The sequence below is a fragment of the Megascapheus bottae genome, chromosome 34, assembly GCF_031878675.1.
Source record: "Megascapheus bottae isolate mThoBot1 chromosome 34, mThoBot2.hap1, whole genome shotgun sequence".
NCBI lineage: Eukaryota > Metazoa > Chordata > Mammalia > Rodentia > Geomyidae > Megascapheus > Megascapheus bottae.
In genome coordinates, this window is record NC_143542.1 from 2,639,707 (window position 1) to 2,658,586 (window position 18,880).

The 18,880-nt window shown below is 44.6% G+C and overlaps 1 protein-coding gene across 8 annotated transcripts; it reads right to left on the reverse strand.

Moving 5' to 3' along the window:
- Window positions 1-164: 164 nt before the first annotated feature.
- Zdhhc4 (zDHHC palmitoyltransferase 4) lies at window positions 165-16,933 on the reverse strand. Of its 8 annotated transcripts, XM_090324278.1 has the most exons (8): window positions 16,854-16,901; window positions 16,115-16,287; window positions 14,700-14,825; window positions 13,728-13,801; window positions 12,538-12,716; window positions 6,883-7,008; window positions 5,124-5,368; window positions 165-506 (listed from the first exon to the last, which is right to left on the reverse strand). In XM_090324278.1, the coding sequence occupies exons 3-8, from the start codon at window positions 14,814-14,816 to the stop codon at window positions 216-218; spliced, it is 1,032 nt and encodes a 343-aa protein (XP_090180404.1). In that variant the 5' UTR covers window positions 14,817-14,825; window positions 16,115-16,287; window positions 16,854-16,901; the 3' UTR covers window positions 165-215. The 8 variants fall into 8 exon arrangements, with proteins under 8 accessions (XP_090180404.1, XP_090180407.1, XP_090180405.1 ...); XM_090324281.1 differs by lacking the exon at window positions 16,854-16,901 and having other exon boundaries at window positions 16,237-16,469; XM_090324279.1 differs by lacking the exon at window positions 16,854-16,901 and having other exon boundaries at window positions 16,115-16,469.
- Window positions 16,934-18,880: the final 1,947 nt, after the last annotated feature.

Genomic DNA, 18,880 nt, shown 5'->3' on the forward strand with positions numbered 1-18,880 from the left:
GAAAGCTGGGGCCTTAGACAAGTCCACTGTAGATATCACTTCAGGGAGCTCACTTCCCACAGATGAGACAGTACAGCACCTAGTGAAGGCTAGGTCCCCAGTGAGGCCGGGATTTCCTTCTCTCCCCCCACAGCTGGAAGCCTATTTATACATACACCAGAATCTGAAACAATGGACATATACTATATTTAAACAACAGAAACAGTCTCTTCATTCTATTTCTTCTTTTTCTGGTAATAGGGGAGGGCGGGTAGAAAGATCTCTCCAAGGTTGCTCCAGAGCCCTCGGGAATGAATGTTCCTGTAGACTTTGGGATCAGCTGATTGGGGTCTGGCCACAAGGGGGCAGTGTTGGCACCAGGTCCAATCACCTCTGTACCACTCATTGGTGGTCTGATTGGTGGCAGCCAAGTACATCACAAAGCAGAAGTAGCCCCCCAGGAGGAAGCTCAGTACCAGGAGGAAGCCCAACAAGAAAACGATCCTTGGAAAGCTCAGGAACAAGTACTAGGAAAGAAAACACACAAAGGAAACTTGTAAGTTAGGAAGTAGACTGATACCCACTGGGTCAGCAGCCACCAGCCCCAATCCTGCCCACAGACAGGCCAGAACGGCTGCCCCACTCACCAGCCTGTGTCCAAGCCTGACCCACTGAATGTAAGTCAGACCTGACGTCAACACTGACCAAGGTCAGCAAGAGCTACTGTGAACAAATGGAAAGTGTTCACAGAGAAGAGTAATGGGAGCCTGCTGCTAGGCCAGTTAGCCATTTACAGGATAAACAAGGACCTTATCCAGTCTTCCTTAAAATAATCCAAGCACATGCTGTGTGCTAGTGGGTCACATCTGTAATCCTCGTTGCTTGGGAGGCTGAGATCTGAGGATCGCAGTTTAAAGCCAGCCTGGGCAAGAAGAGTCTGTGATTCTCTTAATCTCCATTTAACCACCAAAACAGAACTACAGTTGTGGCTCAAGTGGTAGAATACTAGCCTTGAACAAAGAAGCCCAGAGACAGTGCCCAGTCCCTAAGTCCTAGCACACACACACACTTCAAGCACAAAAGTATAAGCACAAAGATAGTCCCAATGGCATGGAGTTGTTAATGGTCTCTCATCCCCAAACAAGTTAAATGTCCATCCATAAAGAAGAGAAACAAACTCAGACCATCACCCCATGGCCTAATGAGGCACTATAATATATAGGAGGAAGAGGTAGCAAGCTGGCCCCAAGCAAAACAGGCAAAATCACGAGCCCCTACCTGAAAAGATAGACTAAAGCCGAAAAAGGAGGAGGAGGAGGAGGAGAAGAAAAGGGGGAGGGAGGAAGCTGAGTATGAAGCTCAAGTGGCAGAATGTTTGTGAGGCCAAGTTCAAACCCCAAATACAACAACAAAATCAAGTCAGTTTCCATACACTGATTTAGAAAAAAACTGTACTGTCCCATGAGAAAAGTCATTTCAAGGATCCTGTTGTGTTCATACCTGTGTTCAACAAAACTGGAGATATATGGCCACAGAGCAGAATCAGGGGAAAGGTCTGAATTACAAAAACCACAAGGGGGAGGGAAATGTGGACAAAAACATGAGAAGGGGTATCAATGTATGTGAAGTAACATACCCTCTATCTGGCAAATATAACTAACCCTTCTATTAATTACACACATATACACACACACACAAAAAAAAAAAACCCCACAAAGGTGGGACTGAAGCAGCCTGAGGATTTTTCATTGCTCACTGTAAGCAGAACCTCTGCTCTGTGAACTCGTTATTTTTGTAACAGAATAAAGATCTTAGAAAGAACTCAGTATTTTTCAAAACTACACTTTTTCCCCTCCCTGCCCCTTCCCCAAGTCCTAGGGCTTGAACTGAGCCTGGGCGCTGTCCCTGAGCTCTTCAGCTCAAGGCTACTGTCCTATCCTTGAGCCAAGCCCCACTTCCTGTTTTCTAGAGGTTAACTGGAGATAAGAGTCTTAGGTCTTTTTGTGCCTGGGCTGGCTTTAAGCCTAGATCCTCAGATCTCAGACTCCTGAGTAGCTAGGATTACAGGTGTGAGCCACCTCTGGCTCAGTTCATTATTTGGGTCACAGTTTCACTTCCCTTCTCTCCTTTTCTTTTTCTTTTTTGCCAGTCCTGGGGCTGAGCACTGTCCTTGGACTTTCTCAAGGACGGAGCTCTACTACTTGAGCCACAGCACCACTTCTGGCTTTTTTCTATGTATGTGGTACTGAGGAATTGAATCCTGGTCTTTGTGCATGCTAGGCCACTAGGCCAAACTCCCGGCCCCTCCTCTGTCTCCTTTTTGAGACAGTCTAACTGGGTGTCTCAAGCCAGCCTAGAATCAGTGATCATCATACTCAGACTCTCCAAATGCCAGGGTGACAGCCTGAACCACCACACGTGGCCCCAAGTGCTTCCAGAATGGCTATCGTGCTAGCACTAAGTGCTGGTAAAGATGTAGGGAAGCTGGGTCACCCACACTGCTCTGGACAAAAGTACAACTGCTCTGGACAAAAGTATGCAAGCCCTTTTCAAAACCCTACAACCCAATAGTTACTCTCAAGGCTGATTTTCATGGAGGAACTTAGAAACAAATGTTCACAGAAACTGTAGTAGTCCTACACTGGACACTACCCGAATGTCCTTAAGCAGTAGATGTTTAAATAACCTAGTATATCCATTTACCATGGTACACTGCGGACAAAAGAAAGGCTGAACTACTGCTACGTGCAGCGACTTGTGTGAATCTCAAGGGAACTAAGCTGAATAAAAAAAAGCCAATTTCAGCAAGGTGATTCATACCTATAATTCTTGCTACTCAGAAGGGAGAACTCAAGGGGATTGTAGCTCCAGGATGGCTCAGGCACATGAACACACACACACACACACACACACACTGGCACGACCCCATCTCAACCAAAGCTGTGTGACGTAATGGTATATAGGTATACACCAACTACACCAAAGGCATACATAGGAGGGATATTGTCTAGGACAGCTATGAGAAAAATGAGAAAAATGACAAGACTCTATCAAAAAGGAAACTTAAAAACAAAAGAAATGGGCTATGAGTTAAGGGTAAAGCCCCTGTCTAGCAAGTGCAAGGATGTAAGTTCAATTCCTGGTTACTGCCCCCCCCATAGGAACTAGATTCTTACTTATGAAAGAACAGAGATGGGAAGATCAGAGGTGGGCAGGCGTTCAGTGAGGAGGGAAAGGAATCCAGTGGAAGCAGTTAGACATATTGATGGCGATGGCATCTAAGTTATGCAGATATATGCCGGCAGACTTGTGCAAAAGAGTCCATGAGCACATGAATAACTAGTGCTCCTGCAATCCAGCTGGCAGTTGGGACTGCCAACACAACTTTCATGGTTTTGACACTGAAGTGAGATTGAATGGGACATTAGCATGAGAACATTAGAAATGCATGAGCCTTTCTGCATGCTTATTTAAATCCATATTTACTCTTAAAAAAGAGCTAGAAAATTCAGGCTCAAGTGCTAGAGCCTCCTGCATAGCAGTCACAAGGCCCTGAGTTTAATCCCCCATATTGACAGGGAGTGTGATCTAGTGGTAGAGTGCTTGCCTAACATGCACGGAAGCCCTGTGTTGGATTCCTTGATACTACATACAAAGAAAAACCTGAAGTGGTACTGTGGCTCAACTGGTAGACAACTAACCTTAAGAAAGCCCAAGAACAGCCCAAGGCCCTGAGTTCAAGCCCCAGGACTAGTTAAAAAAAAAAAAAGAGAGTTGATAAGATATTGGCTTTAAGACTAAATGGTGTAATGGTGCATGTGTAACCATGTTAAGAAACAGCCTTCAGCTGGAGGCAGACTGAAGAAAAAAGACTCAATCTCAAGAAAAAAAAAAAAAGGCTAAAAAATTAAATGTACCAGATATCAGGCTCTGATGCCTCATACCTATAATCCTAGGTACTCAGGAGGCTGAGATGTGAGGACTACAGTTCAGGGCCAGCCCAGGCAAGAAACTTTGTGAGACTCTTATGTCCAATGGACTAGTTAAAAGAGCCAGAAGTAGTGCTATGGCTCTAACAGTAGAGCACCAGCCCTGAGCAAAAGAGCTCAATAACACACAGGCCCAGAGATCAAGCCTTAGGACTGGCAATAAATAAATAAATACATCATTTAAAAAAGCCAGAAGTGGGCTGGGAGTTTGGCCTAGTGGTAATGTGCTTGCCTAGCATGCATGAAGACCCGGGTTCAATTCCTCAGTACCACATACATAGAAAAAAGCTGGAAATGGTGCTGAGGCTCAAGTGGTAGAGCTCTAGCCTTGAGAAAGTCCAAGGACAGTGCTCAGGCCCTGAGCTCAAGCCCAGGACTGGCAAAAAAAAAAAAAAAAAAAAAAAAAAATGCCAGAAGTGGTACTGTGGCTCAGGTAGCAGAATATCAGCTACCAGCTTTGTACTAAAAAGCTAAGGGACAGCATTCTTTAAGTCCCAGAACCAACACACACACACACACACACACACACGGAAAAACATCATATTTTTACAGGAGAGTAAACTTTTTTTTTTTTTTAAATCAGTCCTGGGGCTTGAACTTAGGGCCTGAATGCTGTCCTTGGGCTTTTTCAAGGCTAGAGCTCTACCATTTGAGCCATAGCACCATTCCCAGCTTTTTTTTTTTTTTTTTTTTGCCAGTCCTGGGCTTGAGCTCAGGGCACTGTCCTTGGACTTTCTCAAGGCTAGCGCTCTACCACTTTAGCCACAGCACCACTTCCTGCTTTTTTTGTATGTATGTAGTACCAAGGAATTGAACCTGGGTCTTCATGCATACTAGGCAAGCACTCTACCAATTAGGCCAAACTCCTGGTCTGAGGAGAGTAAAGATCTTTTTTTTTTTTTTTTTAATTTTTTTGGCCAGTCTTGGGCCTTGAACTCAGGGCCTGGGCACTGTCCTTGGGATTTCTCAAGACTAGAACTCTACCACTTGAGCCACAGCACCATTTCTGGTTTTTTTTTCTATGTATGTGGTACCGAGGAATCGAACTCTGGTCTTTGTGCATGCTAGGCAAGCACTCTACCACTAGGCCAAACTCCTGGCCCCAGGAGATATCTTTTATCACATTCTGAAACCTGGAGTCTTCTGCATCATTACCTGAATAATCAAGGCAACGTCCATCTCCTGGAGCCGTCCAAGGTCATCAAGGTACATTTCTTGGTACAGGTCAGATACCACAACCAGGCGGACCAGAAACGCTGCACTCACGGCCGCCATGGAGGCAGCAGATGCTGTCAGCGTTGAGAGGTAAGTGAGGAAGTACCTGGTGTTCCAGGCACCAATACAGTTGTTCACCCAGACACAGTGATGGTCGAATCGGTGCACACACCGGTCACACACACCTGCGAGTGAGGAGAGGGCAGCAGGACAGGTGGTCAAGGGCAAGATGATGATTCCTGCACACCTACTGTGGTTTCTAAAAACTCATCACTGGGAGAATAGGGGTGAGGGGTAGGAGGGTGGTCAGCAGCCGTCACCAAGCTTAAGAACTGCAGTGGCCACTAGTGGTCACAGGTGGGTATGGATCACTGAAATATGGCCACAAGAGAAAAAACTTAATACTGACAATATTGACAGGTATGTTTCAATTCAGGCACCACCCCTCTGAATCAATGCACATAACACCAAAGTGATCCCGAGTCAGAAACTGACTTAACATGGTTCAGTCGGTTCTTGTAAAAGGTGAACTATGGGCACTACAGATGTGGACAGTGAGATGGGTATGATTAATTCACACATGAGATCTGAGGATTGCCAAAAGTTCATGAGACTCTTATCTCCAATTAATCACACAGATCTCAGTGGAGACTGAGATCTGAGGATCACGGTTCAAAGCCTGCCTGGGTATTCCAAAGTCCATGAGACTCTTATCTCCAATTAATCACCAGAAAACCAGAAATGGCACCGTGGCTTCAGGGGTAGGGTGGTAGCCTTGAGCTGAAGAGCTCAGGGGCACCGCCCAGGCCCAGAGTTCAAGTCCCATGACCAAAAAAAAAAAAAAAAAGCTGGATGTGTGGAGCTGTGGCCCAAGTGGCACTAGCTTTGAGTGAAAAAGCTCAGGGACAATGCCTATGCCCTGAGTTCAATCCCCATAACCAAAAAGGGAAAAGAAAAAAATGACATATAAAATATATATATGTTTAGATATAGATATTTATATTTATATAGATATCTATATCTAAACATATATATACATGTATATATATCTTCATGGATTTTGTGTGTGTGTGCCAGTCCTGGGGCACACGTATTAGGACAATATTTGAAGGCTGGCGTGCAGTTCGGTGACAAAGTGCTTACTTGGCATATATGAGGCCCCGGGTTCCATCCCTAGCACCACAGTAGGGAAAAAGATATATCTAGATCTAGATATATAGATATAGATAACATGGTCTTCAGTGCCCGGGTTGGCTATGAACCTCGATCCTCAGATCTCAGCAACCTTAGTAGCTAGGATTACAGGCATGAGCCAATGTGCCCAGGGAAAAAGATATTTTAAGTATGTTGGCTTAAATAAAATATATGATTAAAACTAAGTAACTGTTTTGTGATGTGGCTACTAGAAACTTCTAAAGTACATATTTTGGCCAGCACTAGAATCTTGGACAGATGTCTAGGCTTTTCCAGGACTGAAGTCCACAGACAGCATTCCATAGAAACATGCCCAGCCACCAGCAAAGGTTCTTATGCCCAGGACTAAGGACCAGCCTCCAGTTTATCCTGCTATCTGAAAGAAATCAAGAGATAGTTTCTAACAGTGGCAGCCACCCCATGTTTGCTTTACACTCATGAAACATCACTCAGAGAACCTCAACGGGCACTGGGAGAGGCCACTGTGCCTCAGCAACCAACTCACTGCAGTGCTTGGATCGAGCTGGCTTCTGTAAGTTACAGGTCAAGCACCTTGCATTCCGTGGAAACATTATGTTATCAAATTCATAAGCTTGAAGAAAGAGTAATTCATCTGCTTTTGTGATGGTACCTGTGAAAAGGACAAAGATCACTTTCAAATAGTGCAGTGCACTAGATGTTCACAGCACTTATCCAATATAACACACTGCAAACAGCTATATTAAGCATTTTAAGTCATTCACTTTTTTTTTTTTTTGGCCAGTCCTGAAGCTTGAACTCATGGCCTAGGCACTGGCCCTGACCTGTTTTTGCTCAAGGCTAGCACTCTATGACTTGAGCCACAGCATCACTTCCAGCTTTTTCTCTTTATGTGGTACTGAGGAATCAAACCCAGGGCTTCATCCATACTAGGCAAGTACTCTACCAGTAAGCTACATTCCCAGCCAAGCCATTCACTTTTTACAACTAGGTTATGGAGATAGGACCCACAAATCCCATTAAAGTGTAAAGTATACATGAAACATAAAATCTTCAGAGATGTGACCACTACCACAACTAAATATTAGAACACTCATCATCATCCTGCCACCCTGTCAGGAGTCAGTCACTCCTTTTTACCAATGCCCTAAGACCTCAAAAACCAGTCATCTGCTCTCTACCTCTATGAATTTGTCTTTTCTGGATACTTCATATAAATGGAACCTGTAAGTGTTTTTGTCTAGCTTCTTTTTGTGTATGTGTATGTGCCAGTGCTGGGGCTTGAACTTGGCCTTGTGCATTCACTTCCCTTTTATGCTCAAAACAAAAAAGACCCACTTCCAGCTCTTTCCTAGTTAATTAGAGATAGCATGTCCTGGACTTTGCTGGGGCAAAGTCTAGCTACTCATGTCTAGCCACTCAACTCCTGAGTAGCTAGGATTATAGGCATGAGCCACCAATGCCCAATTATGTCTGGTTTCTTATAAACCCATTGTGTTTTCATGTTTCATTCGAGTGGTAGCATCAATCTGTGAATCATTCTTTTTTATTTTGTTCTAAGGTACTGAGAACTAAACCCATGCTTCACATATGCTAGGACCCTGTCCCTGAGCTCTTCAGCTCAAGGCTACCGCTTTACCCCTGGAGCCACAATACCATTTCTGGTTTTCTACTGGTTAATTGGAGATAAGAGTTTCATGGTCTTTAGTGCCTGGGCTGGCTTTGAACTGCAATTCTCAGATTCAATCTCCTGAGTAGCTAGGATTACAGGCATAAACCACAGCACCAGGCTTGTTCTTTTTTTTTATGGCTGAATAATATTTCATTGGATGAGATTATGACATTTATTTATTTATTCATTTATCAGTTGATGGACATTTGGCACTTCAAGAACAGAAAAGTTCTTGAGGATTGGGAGCATGGCCTAGTGGTAGAGTGCTTCCCTAGCATGCACAAAGCCCTGGGTTTGAGTCCTCAGTACCATATACACAGAAAAAGTCAAAAATGGTGCTGTGGCTCAAGTGGTAGAGCCTTATCTTGGAGACAGCTCAAGGACAGTTCCCAGGCCCTGAATTCAAGCCCCAGGACTGGCAAAAAATAAAATAAAATGATAGGAAAAATTATTGATCATATGCCCCAAGAAAGTATAATCAATTAATATCAGGTAAGAGACCTGAGTGCAAACAGCAGTAGCTATGTTACATTATGAGACAGACTCCGTACACCAGGAAGAGATAATACTAACTCTAGTCTTGAATGTATCCACTAAGAATATACATATATAAGCTAGGTACTGGTGGCTCAGACCTACAATCTTAGCTACTCAAGAGACTGATATCTGAGGTTCAAGGTTAGAAAGCAAGAGCAAGGAAGTCCATGAGCTTCTTAGCTTCAATTAACCACCAAAAACCTGGAAGTGGAGCTGTGGCTCAAGTGGTAAAATACTCTTGAGGGAAAAAAAAAGCTCAGGGACAGGGCCCCGACTCTGAGTTCAAGCTGTAGGACTGGCAAAAAAGAAAGAAAGCGAAGGAAGAAAGGAAGGAAGGAAGGAAGGAAGGGGAAAAATTAAACATATAAAGCCAGGCACAGTGTCTCACGCCTATAATCCTAGCTACTCAAGAGATTGAGATCTGAGGATCGCAGTTCAAAGCCTGCTGGGGCACTAAAGACCATGAGACTCTTATCTTCAATTAACCACCAGAAAACCAGAAGTGGTGCTGTGGCTCCAGGGGTAGGGCAGTAGCCTTGAGCTGAAGAGCTCGAGGACAGCGCCCAGGCCCAGAGTTCAAGTCCCACAACCAACAACAACAACAAAAAAAGAATTACATATATATACATTTCAGTATCAGAGGAAGTGAAGTAAAAACTGACAAACTAGAACCTGGAGTTTGGCCTAGTGGTAGAGTGCTTGCCTAGCATGCACGAAGACCCAGGTTTGATTCCTTGGTACCACAAACATAGAAAAAAGCTGGAAGTGGTGCTGTTGCTCAAGTGGTAGAGCTCTAGCCTTGAGAAAACCCAAGGACAGTGCTCAGGCCCTGAATTCAAGTCCCAGAATTGGCAAAAAAAAATTTTTTTTAAACCTGACAAACTATAAGTCTGAATGATAACAATAAAATTCATTATATTGTACAATTAATATATATTAATTTCAGGAGAGACACTGAAACTCATAGGCACAGGCAAAAACTTCCTAACAGGGGTTGGGAGTTTGGCCTAGTGGTAGAGCGCTTGCCTGGCATGCATGAAGACCCGGGTTCGATTCTTCAGTACCACATGCATAGAAAAAAAGCTGGAAATGGTGCTGAGACTCGAGTGGTAGAGCTCTAGCCTTGAGAAAGTCCAAGGACAGTGCTCAGGCCCTGAGCTCAAGCCCAGGACTGGCAAACAAACAAACAAACAAACTTCCTGAACAGAGTCTCAGGGTCACAATAGATTGGAGAGAGACTCGATAAATGGGACTACCTAAAAATAAAAAGTTTCTGCACAGGGACCGGGAGTTTGGCCTAGTGGTTAAAGTGCTTGCCTAGCATGCATGAAGACCTGGGTTCGATTCCTCGGTACCACATACATAGAAAAAAGCCGGAAGTGGTGCTGAGGCTCAAGTGGTAGAGCTCTAGCCTTGAGAAAAGTCCAAGGACAGTGCTCAGGCCCTGAACTCAAGCCCAGGACTGGCAAAAAAAAAAAAAGTTTCTGCACAGATAAAAGCATAGCTACTAAAGTAGAAGGACAGCCAACCAACTTGGAAAAGATATTTACCAACAATACATCAGACAAATGCTTAATATCCAGTATCTACAGGGAACTCAAGAAATTAATCCCCCCCAAACCCAACAAACCAATCACTAAATGGGCAAGGGAACTAAAGACAGACTTATCAAAAGAAGAGATTGAAATGGCAGAAAAACATATGAGAAAATGCTCATCATCCATGGTCATAAAGGAAATGCAAATAAAAACAACCCTAAGATACCACCTTACCCCAAAATTAGAATTGCCAAGATTCTGAACTCAGACAACGACAAATGCTGGTGGGGTTGTGGAGAAAAAGAAACCCTACTGCCCTGCTAGTGGGAATGTAAACTTCCAGCCACTCTGGAAGGCAATTTGGAGGTTTCTTAAAGAACTGAAAATAGACCTTCACTATGATTCTGCCATACCACTTCTGGGCATCTATCCTGAGCATCATAACCGAGAATATAATAAGGACACCTGCTCAGCTTTGTTCATCTCTGCACTATTCACAATAGCCAAGTGATGGAAACAACCCAGATGCCCTACTGCAGATGAATGGATACAGAAAATGTCTCATATATATATAATGGAATCCTACATAGCCAACAAACAAGATAAAATAATGGCATTCGCTGGGAAGTGGATGAAGCAGAGCAAATAGTGTTAGGTGAGATAAGTCAAGACCAAAGGAACAAAAGGCACATGGTATCCTTAATATGTGGATATTAGATCCAAACAGTACAAGAAACAGTACAAGAGCGATGACTCAATATTTGGGTACTCAACGTTATGGACATGGTATTGGAAATATAAACACAACTACACAGACATAAAAATTCATGCCTCTATAGACATAATATTTTATTACATAGATTAATATATATCTATGACATACAAACCCTCAGCCTAATTTTAACTATGTTCTAAAATCTAAGTGCCAGTGATTGTATATAGAGATTCTTTTCTTGAATACTTGTTTAACACGTCATTTGAAATATGATGTAAAAATCAATGTTAATAAATTCTTTAATTAAAAAAAAGTAAAAAAAAAAAAAAGAACAGCTTAGCAATACCACTCTCAGTAAGTGATTGACAAAACAAGTCCTATGGATATAAAAAATTTAATCTAAGAAACAAACTTGATCACAAACTTTTGGTTCTCTGTATCCAAGAACTAGAAAACAAACTCCTCAATTATGCATATAGAGATCACTTAGAAAAACTGGTCACATAATCCTAGTGCAAGTCTCCGAAAATTTGAAAGCAAAACAGTATCATACTAACCATAGTCCTACATGTACATAATCAAGTCAAACTACCTGAAGGATTAGCTAAAAAAAAATACAATGGAGTTGGTCATGATGGCACACACCTAAAAGTCTAGAGACCGGGAAGTACATGAAGGAAGAAGGAGAATTCAAGGCCAGTCTGGGACACAGAGAAATATTCTGCCTCAAAAAATAAATAGTATGTGTGGTGGCTCATGTCTACAATCCCAGGTAGTCAGGAGGCAGAGGTTTTGGGGCTCACAGTTCGAGTCTAACCTGGGCAAAAAGTTCATAAGACACCATTTCAACCAACAGGTATGGTGATCTGTCACCTTATCTATGTAAGAAGGTAATAACATGAAACCTTGTCCCAAAAACAACTGAAACAAAAAGAACTCCAGGGAGAACAGTGAGGGCTGGGAGTGTGGTCTAGCAGTAGAGTGCTTGCCTAGCATGCACGAAGCCCTGGGTTCAATTCCTTCATACCAAATATACAGAAAAAGCCAGAAGTGATGGTGTGGTTCAAGTGGTAAGTGCTAGCCTCAAAAAAGCTCAAGGACAATGCCCAGGCCCTGAATTCAAGTCCCAAAAATGGAACAACACCAAAAAAAAAACCACCCGTGTTTGCTTAACAAGCATGAATCCATGAGGCCCTAACTTTATATACCAGCAATAAATAAACTGTGTGAATTATATATGCATTGGAAGATGTTAAACAGTACTTAGTAACCTATAGTTCAAAAGATCAAAAATAAAATTAGGCTGGGTGCTGTTGGCTCATGCCTATGATCCTAGCTGCTCAGGAGGATGAAATCTGAGGATTGCGGTTCAAAGCCAGTCTGGCTAGGAAAGTCTATGAAAGTCTTATCTCCAATAAACCACCAGAAAACAAGCAATGGAACTGTGGCTCAAGGTGGTAGAGCACTAGCTTTGAGGAAAACTGCTCAGGAACAGTGCCCAGGCCCTGAAGTCAAGCCCAATAACCCACAAAAATAAATAAAGTAAAATTAAGAAACACCTCAAAGTGAGAGATTGGGAAGCATGGTACATGGACTAATGCCATCTTCCTGGGGGTGGGGGGGTGGGGGGAGGGAGGGAAGGTCACTGCCTGTTCCCAGCAGTCTGAGCAATATGGCAGAGCCATCTTGTCACCAACCTGCAACAGGGCCTTGACTCACCGGGATTGGTTACACAAGTCAGGGTGAAGAAAACCAGGTTGACAATCAGCAAGAGATAGGGCAGAAGAAGGTAAGACAAAGAAAACTCCAGGTCTTGACAGTAGTCAAGGATTTCCCAGGTATATTCCGCATAAACCATCCCCTGCAAGGCCAGGTGCAGCATGATGAAGTTATGATTGCTGAAAAGAAGCACAGGACACAGGACCACTTATTCCCAGAGCTGCCCCATGAAGAAAGTACATAAAAGAACACAACCAGGGCCGGGAGTTTGGCCTAGTGGTTAAAGTGCTTGCATAGCATGCATGAAGACCCGGGTTCGATTCCTCGGTTCCACATACACAGAAAAAAGCCAGAAGTGGTGCTGAGGCTCAAGTGGTAGAGCTCTAGCCTTGAGAAAGTCCAAGGACAGTGCTCAGGCCCTGAGCTCAAGCCCAGGACTGGCAAAAAAAAAAAAAAAGAACACAACCAAGGCAATCACTGCCACTAAGGAGTATACAAGAAACCAGTGAAATATTTCATACATATGTTACACACACACACACATAATATATATAATATATATGTATATGTATATGTGTGTGTATATATATATATATATATATATATACTTTCCCACTCTTTAAATAACTCCCTTAAAAAGTAGACATTTCAAGTAGAATGCCAGTGGCTCATGTGTAATCTTAGATACTCAGGAGGCTGAGATCTGAGGATCAAGGTTCAAAGTCAGTCTAAAGAGTCTTAACTCCAATTAACCACCAAAAAGCCATAAGTGAAGCTGTGGCTAAAGTAGCAGAGTGCTAGCCTTAAGCACAAAAGCTTAGGAACAGTGCGTAGGTCCTGAGTTCAACTTCAAAAAGAAAGAAGACAAAGACGAAGAAGAAAGACGAAGAAGAAGAAGAAGAAGAGGAGGAGGAGGAGGAGGAGAACGACGACGAGGAGAAGGAGGACCAGGAGGAGGGGGAAGAGGAAGAGGAGGAAGAGGAGGAAAGAAAGTAGACATTTCAAAACTCAGAGACCAATGGCAGCTTAGCTGTCTGTGAGCAGAGGTCCCAAGCCCAGCACACCCACCCCTACTAGCGCACTTCCCCTCACTACACAGTTAACCATGAGAGATTCCTGAAGCTATGAAGAGCGACAATTACTAATCAAGAGAAAAGAGGTTTATGCTTGAACTATAAATGCTTAAGTACCGTGTGTGGAAGAGGTAATGGAGAAATCTCTGTGTGGCTCTCTGAAGGCACTTTGGGAACACACAGGAACATAGCTGAAATAAAAGAAAAAGCTCAGTTCCACTTCTTATTTCTTCTTCTTCCCAAACAAATTAGATCTGTACACCAGGCTGGCACTGTCCTGAGTGGATGTACTGTCTATACTTAGGCAGAGAGCATGAAAAAGAGTAAAGAGCAAAATGTCCACCTACTGGCCCATCTCAAATTCAGCTCCATGCACTTCTACCCAAACCCCAAAAGTGGCATTGTCAAGGTCTGGAGAGAAAAGCAGGCAAAAAGATGCTCAGGGGATGCTGTGAGAAGCTGCTACTCTACTCCCCTTTTGCTGCCTGACCCTTGAAGGAAGTTGAGCAGCTCAATACTCAACTTTCTGCTTCCATTTCCCCCAATTTCACCCACAGGCACATCCAGACAGACAATGCTCACATCCTATACAGTTACAGACACCGTGTCCAGAGCTAACGAGCCAACCTTGAGAATGTGATCTTGTTTCAAATCCCCACTAACTCTGCAATAACACAAACATCACATATACCACAACTGCCATAAATGAAGGGCTGAGTAAACCAATGAATTGAAATGATACCACTTAGATAGGCATGGTGGCACTTGCCTATAATCCCAGTACTGAGGCAGGAGAATCAAGGGTTTGAGACTGGCCTGAGAAACACAGTGACATATCATCTCTAAATAAATGAAGATATTGTCTTTTTCTTTCTTCACCCCCGCCACACCCCGCCTTGCTTTGGTTGGAGGTAAGACTTTTCTGCCTGGACTGGTTTCAAACTGCAGTCCTCAGGTCTCAAGCCTCCTGAGTAGCTAGGATTCAAGGCATGAGCCATCAGCACCCAGTGCTACTTTTTGTCTTATTGGATGAGTCTTTTACATTAATAAAGTCATCCAACATCAGTGTTATCTAAGGATCGTTGTTACCTGTGCTCCTTCGTGGGCCAGGCCTTTCAAACGAGGGGATTTTGAACAGATGCAAATCATAAATATAGTGACTGGTATAAACGCCAGGTACCATAAGAAGAGAACCAAGAAGTCCATCCTGTGTGACTGCAAAAGAACAGGATGCATAAGCAGCACTGCTCAATAAAATTATAGTGTTTATTGATGGCATTACTTCTATGGCACTTTTTTTTTGTGGGTCATGGGGCTTGAACTCAGCCTGGGTGCTGTCCCTGAGCTCTTCAGCTCAAGGATACCGACCTACCCTTGAGCCAAGCCCCACTTCCCGTTTTCTAGAGGTTAATTAGAGATAAGAGTCTCAGGTCCTTTTGTGCCTGGGTTGGCTTTGAACCTCAATCCTCAGATCTCAGCTTCCTGAGTAGAATTACGGATGTGAGCCACTGTACCCGGCTGGCACATATTCTTTAACATCAACTATCTCAACAGATTCTGCATCAGACATGACTGGCCCTCACACACATACCATGAAGCCCAACTGTTTCTTTTTTTTTTTTTTTTTTTTTTTCCCCAGTTCTGGGGCTTGAACTCAGGGCCTGGACACTGTCTTTGAGCTTTTTCAAGGCTAGCATTCTATGACTTGAGCCATAGCACCGCTTCCAGCTTTTTCTGTGTATGGGGTACCAAGGACTCAAAACCAGGGCTTTGCACAGAGTGTTGTCTACCACTAGACCACACTCGCAGCCCCCAACTGTTTCTTAGTGAGGCCTCAGAGATGATTCTGAACTCTCATTCAAGATGAATATTGTGGCCTGCCTTTGGGACATCTCCCACCTATAAATTCCAAGATAAAACAAGGAAGAAAATGAATCCACAGTAACACATCTTTTGTGTCCTTAAATATTCCCCCATACAAAGACACAGAAAGGATTCAAAAGAATCTGCGATACTCAGCTAAGGGAGGTGGTACAAGCTATAATCCCAGCACTCAGGAGGGTGAAACAGGAAGATTGGGAGTTTGAGGGCAGCATGGTGTACACTGAAAGTTCTAGACTAGCCTGGGCTAGGTGGCAAGACACTGCCTTAAAAAAGAAAGAGAGGCCGGGAGTTTGGCCTAGTGGTTAAAGTGCTTGCCTAGCATGCACGAAGACCCGGGTTCGATTCCTCGGTACCACATACATAGAAAAAAGCCAGAAGTGGTGCTGAGTCTCAAGTGGTAGAGCTCTAGCCTTGAGAAAGTCCAAGGAGAGTGCTCAGGCCCTGAGCCCAAGCCCAGGACTGGCAAAAAAAAAAAAAAAAAAAAAAAAAAGAGTGCTAGCCTCGAGCAAAAGAAGCCCAGGGGCAGTGCTTAGGCCTTGAGTTCAAGCCCCAGGACTGGCCCTAAATAAATAAATAAATAAAAACATTCAAGACTCAATACAAAGAGCAGCCATTCTCACAAGGGGATGCAGGCTCTCTCTCCTCTAGGTTGGATACATTTTCAGCCTGCAGCTCTAGCATTCCTCTGGCCAAGATTCATGGAGAATTCAGACCGCAGCTCCTCTTGGGTAGCGAAGTGTACCTCCAACAACCCCGGCTGCAGGAGGCATGGTTTCCACCAGGAAGACTGGATCTGGTGCACATACAGATGAGTTTGACACACAGTGAAGGGCGGAGTTCTCGGAGAAGTGTAGTGTGGGAAAGGATTTTTGGACCTGAGGGGTCTTGTTTTCTTAAGGTCTGGGGATCATCCAGCGCTCTCCATCCCCAGTCCAGGTAGTCGGGGCCCTGGGCTCCTCGTAGCGTGAGAAAGAGCTACCGGGTAGAAATACATACCTGGGGAAGTCTTGGGTTTCATCTACGTCTGACCCCAGCCTAACCCCCACGACCGCCCATCCTGGGACCTATGGACCTGCCTGGACTACTCTTTTATCCGAGCGTAGCCAGATAAAACTGGAAAAACTGGGGATGGGGGTGCAGCAGCTTGGAGGGGACACAGGGAGACGGGGCGCCGCAGCCCGGGGGCGTGGGGGGGAGGGGTGTGGAGGGAACAGGGGAGGAGACACAGGAGGCCAGAGGATGCCGGGGGCGTGAACACGGGGGACCCCTTAGGTCCCCGCTAACACTGCGTGCGGCCACCCGCGAGATAGGTCCGGACGGACAGCGCGGACGGCCGCGGGCGGCGAAGGCCTTACTCACAGGTCCGCCAACGGCCCGCTGCGCGGAGCCCCGGTTCTTCCAAGACCTACCGGCGACTTCCGGGGCGCGCGGGCGTGACGTCATCGGGCGCGACGCCGCACTTCCGGCGGAAGTAAGTGCGGGTGGCCTGGGAGGATTCGGGATTTCTTTTCGTGGTGGTTTCCGTGGTGCCGTCGTAGCTGTTGGTTTTGTGCGCTTGGGGTCGGATTTTTTTTTTTTTTTATTTGTTGGTTTTGTGTCAACGGGAGTCCGTATAAACCAGATGGCGGACATGCAGACTGCACACCCGCTGGGAACGTCTCGCAACCCGCGCATGCTCTTCTTGTCTAGGGGCGGGGGGGGGGGGGGGGGGGGGGAGGGGCAGCTGTGTCAGCCTCACCCCCGACTGGGATAGGGCAAGGGCTAGTAAACCTTAAAAATAAAAGGGAAGGCTGTTTTTTTTTTTAAATATATTTTTTATTGTAATTAATAGAAGGGTTACATGATATTTGCCAGATAAATGGTGCCTTGATTCCTATACATTGATACCCTTTCACATGTCTTGGTCCCCATTTCCCTTTCCCCCCCTCCCCCGCCCCTCATCTTGTTTTAAGGGAAGGCTGTTTTGATGAGAGCCAGACTTCAGAGGAAGAAGAGCTGTTTCCGAACCTACCACTGAGAAGGTCTCGGTAGGGTGTGGCTTTGTTCTGAACGCCTAGGAAGCCGTGATGCTTGATGTTTCTGAAAATCTAAGTCAAGCCTGGTCTTCCTTTGAGTGGGGGGGGGCGGGGAATGTCTGATCTCCACAAACAACTGGCCTCATTGTTTGTCTTTGCTACCCAACCCAGCTTCTTGATTCCCTTTCTTTCTTTTTTTTTTTTTTTGCCTGAGGAGGAGGGACCAGTCTAGAACTTGAGGAAGCTGGAATCCCACTTTCTGAATGCATTATACTCAAGGCCTTCTTGAACTTTGGAACAAGAAATCTTAAGATGTGTTGCGGCCAAGGAGGATTGCTTATAGATGAAGCCCATCCCACATTTAGTGTGGGCTAGGCTTCATCAGCATCTTCAGCCTTGAACGTTGCTGGCTGATAGGGTGGTACAATATTTTGAATTTCCTTCCCCCTTCTCCCCGCCATCATATTCAGATCTCATGTTCAGATTTTGAGTCTTGGTGTGGTCATCATTGCATTTTGTGCTGGGTTGCTTTTATTTTTTTTATTTTTTTTTTTTGCCAGTCCTGGGGCTTGAACTCAGGGCCTGAACACTGCCCTCAGCTTCTTTTGCTCAAGACTAGTGCTCTACCATTTGAGCCACAACACCACTTCTGGCCTTTTCTGTTTATGTGGTGGTGAGGAACCGAACCCAGGGCTTCATGAATCCTAGGCAAGCACTCTACCACTACCACACATTCTCAGCCCAGCTTTCTTTGAGAAAACAACAGCAAAAAAAAAAAAAACCCTGAGGGCACAGAATTGTCAGCAGAGAAGATTCTCACCAGAGGGAGAGAAAAATCATTTGTCTTTCTCTAAGGAGGATTTTATAATCTAGAGAGGCTCAGGGCAGGATTTCATTCAGGACATGGCAGCAGAGGATTCCATGATGGTGGGCTTAAATTTATAGCAACTGCCCAAATAGTAGATAAGGGGACCTACCATTTGTAGCTGTGACTGATCAAGTGGAAGGTTACTTCAAGGTGAGAGGGAGGGAGCGGGTCATCTGCTGCCTGCACCAAAAGGGCCCTTTGTCAGCTGATCTGGTGAAAGGAGCATGTCAGGCTAGCTATATAGGAGTGATGTTGTGTGCAAAAATGGAGGCCTTGAATTAAGTTTCACTATTGGCACACACACACATCTTGCTGAGTGCTGGTGACTTACTCTTGTAACCTTAGTTTACTCAGTTCACTAAAGTCCAGATGATTGCAGTTCAAGGCCAGCCTGGGCAGAAAAGTTCAAGACTCATTTCCAATTAACAACAACAACAAAAAATGCCAAATGTGTAGTTCAAGTGGCAAAGCACTAACTGTAAGCAAGAAAGCAGAACGAGTAT

What these genes read in the sequence shown, in the direction of transcription:
- Zdhhc4 (XM_090324278.1), bottom strand. Translation starts at nt 14,816, where the DNA reads ATGGACTTCTTGGTTCTCTTCTTATGGTACCTGGCGTTTATACCAGTC. An exon ending in TGGCCCACGAAGGAGCACAG is followed by an intron (nt 13,802 to 14,699) that starts GTAACAACGATC and finishes CTTTTATTTCAG; the next exon opens with CTATGTTCCTGTGTGTTCCC. An exon ending in ACGTTGCCTTGATTATTCAG is followed by an intron (nt 507 to 5,123) that starts GTAATGATGCAG and finishes TTTCTTTCCTAG; the next exon opens with TACTTGTTCCTGAGCTTTCC.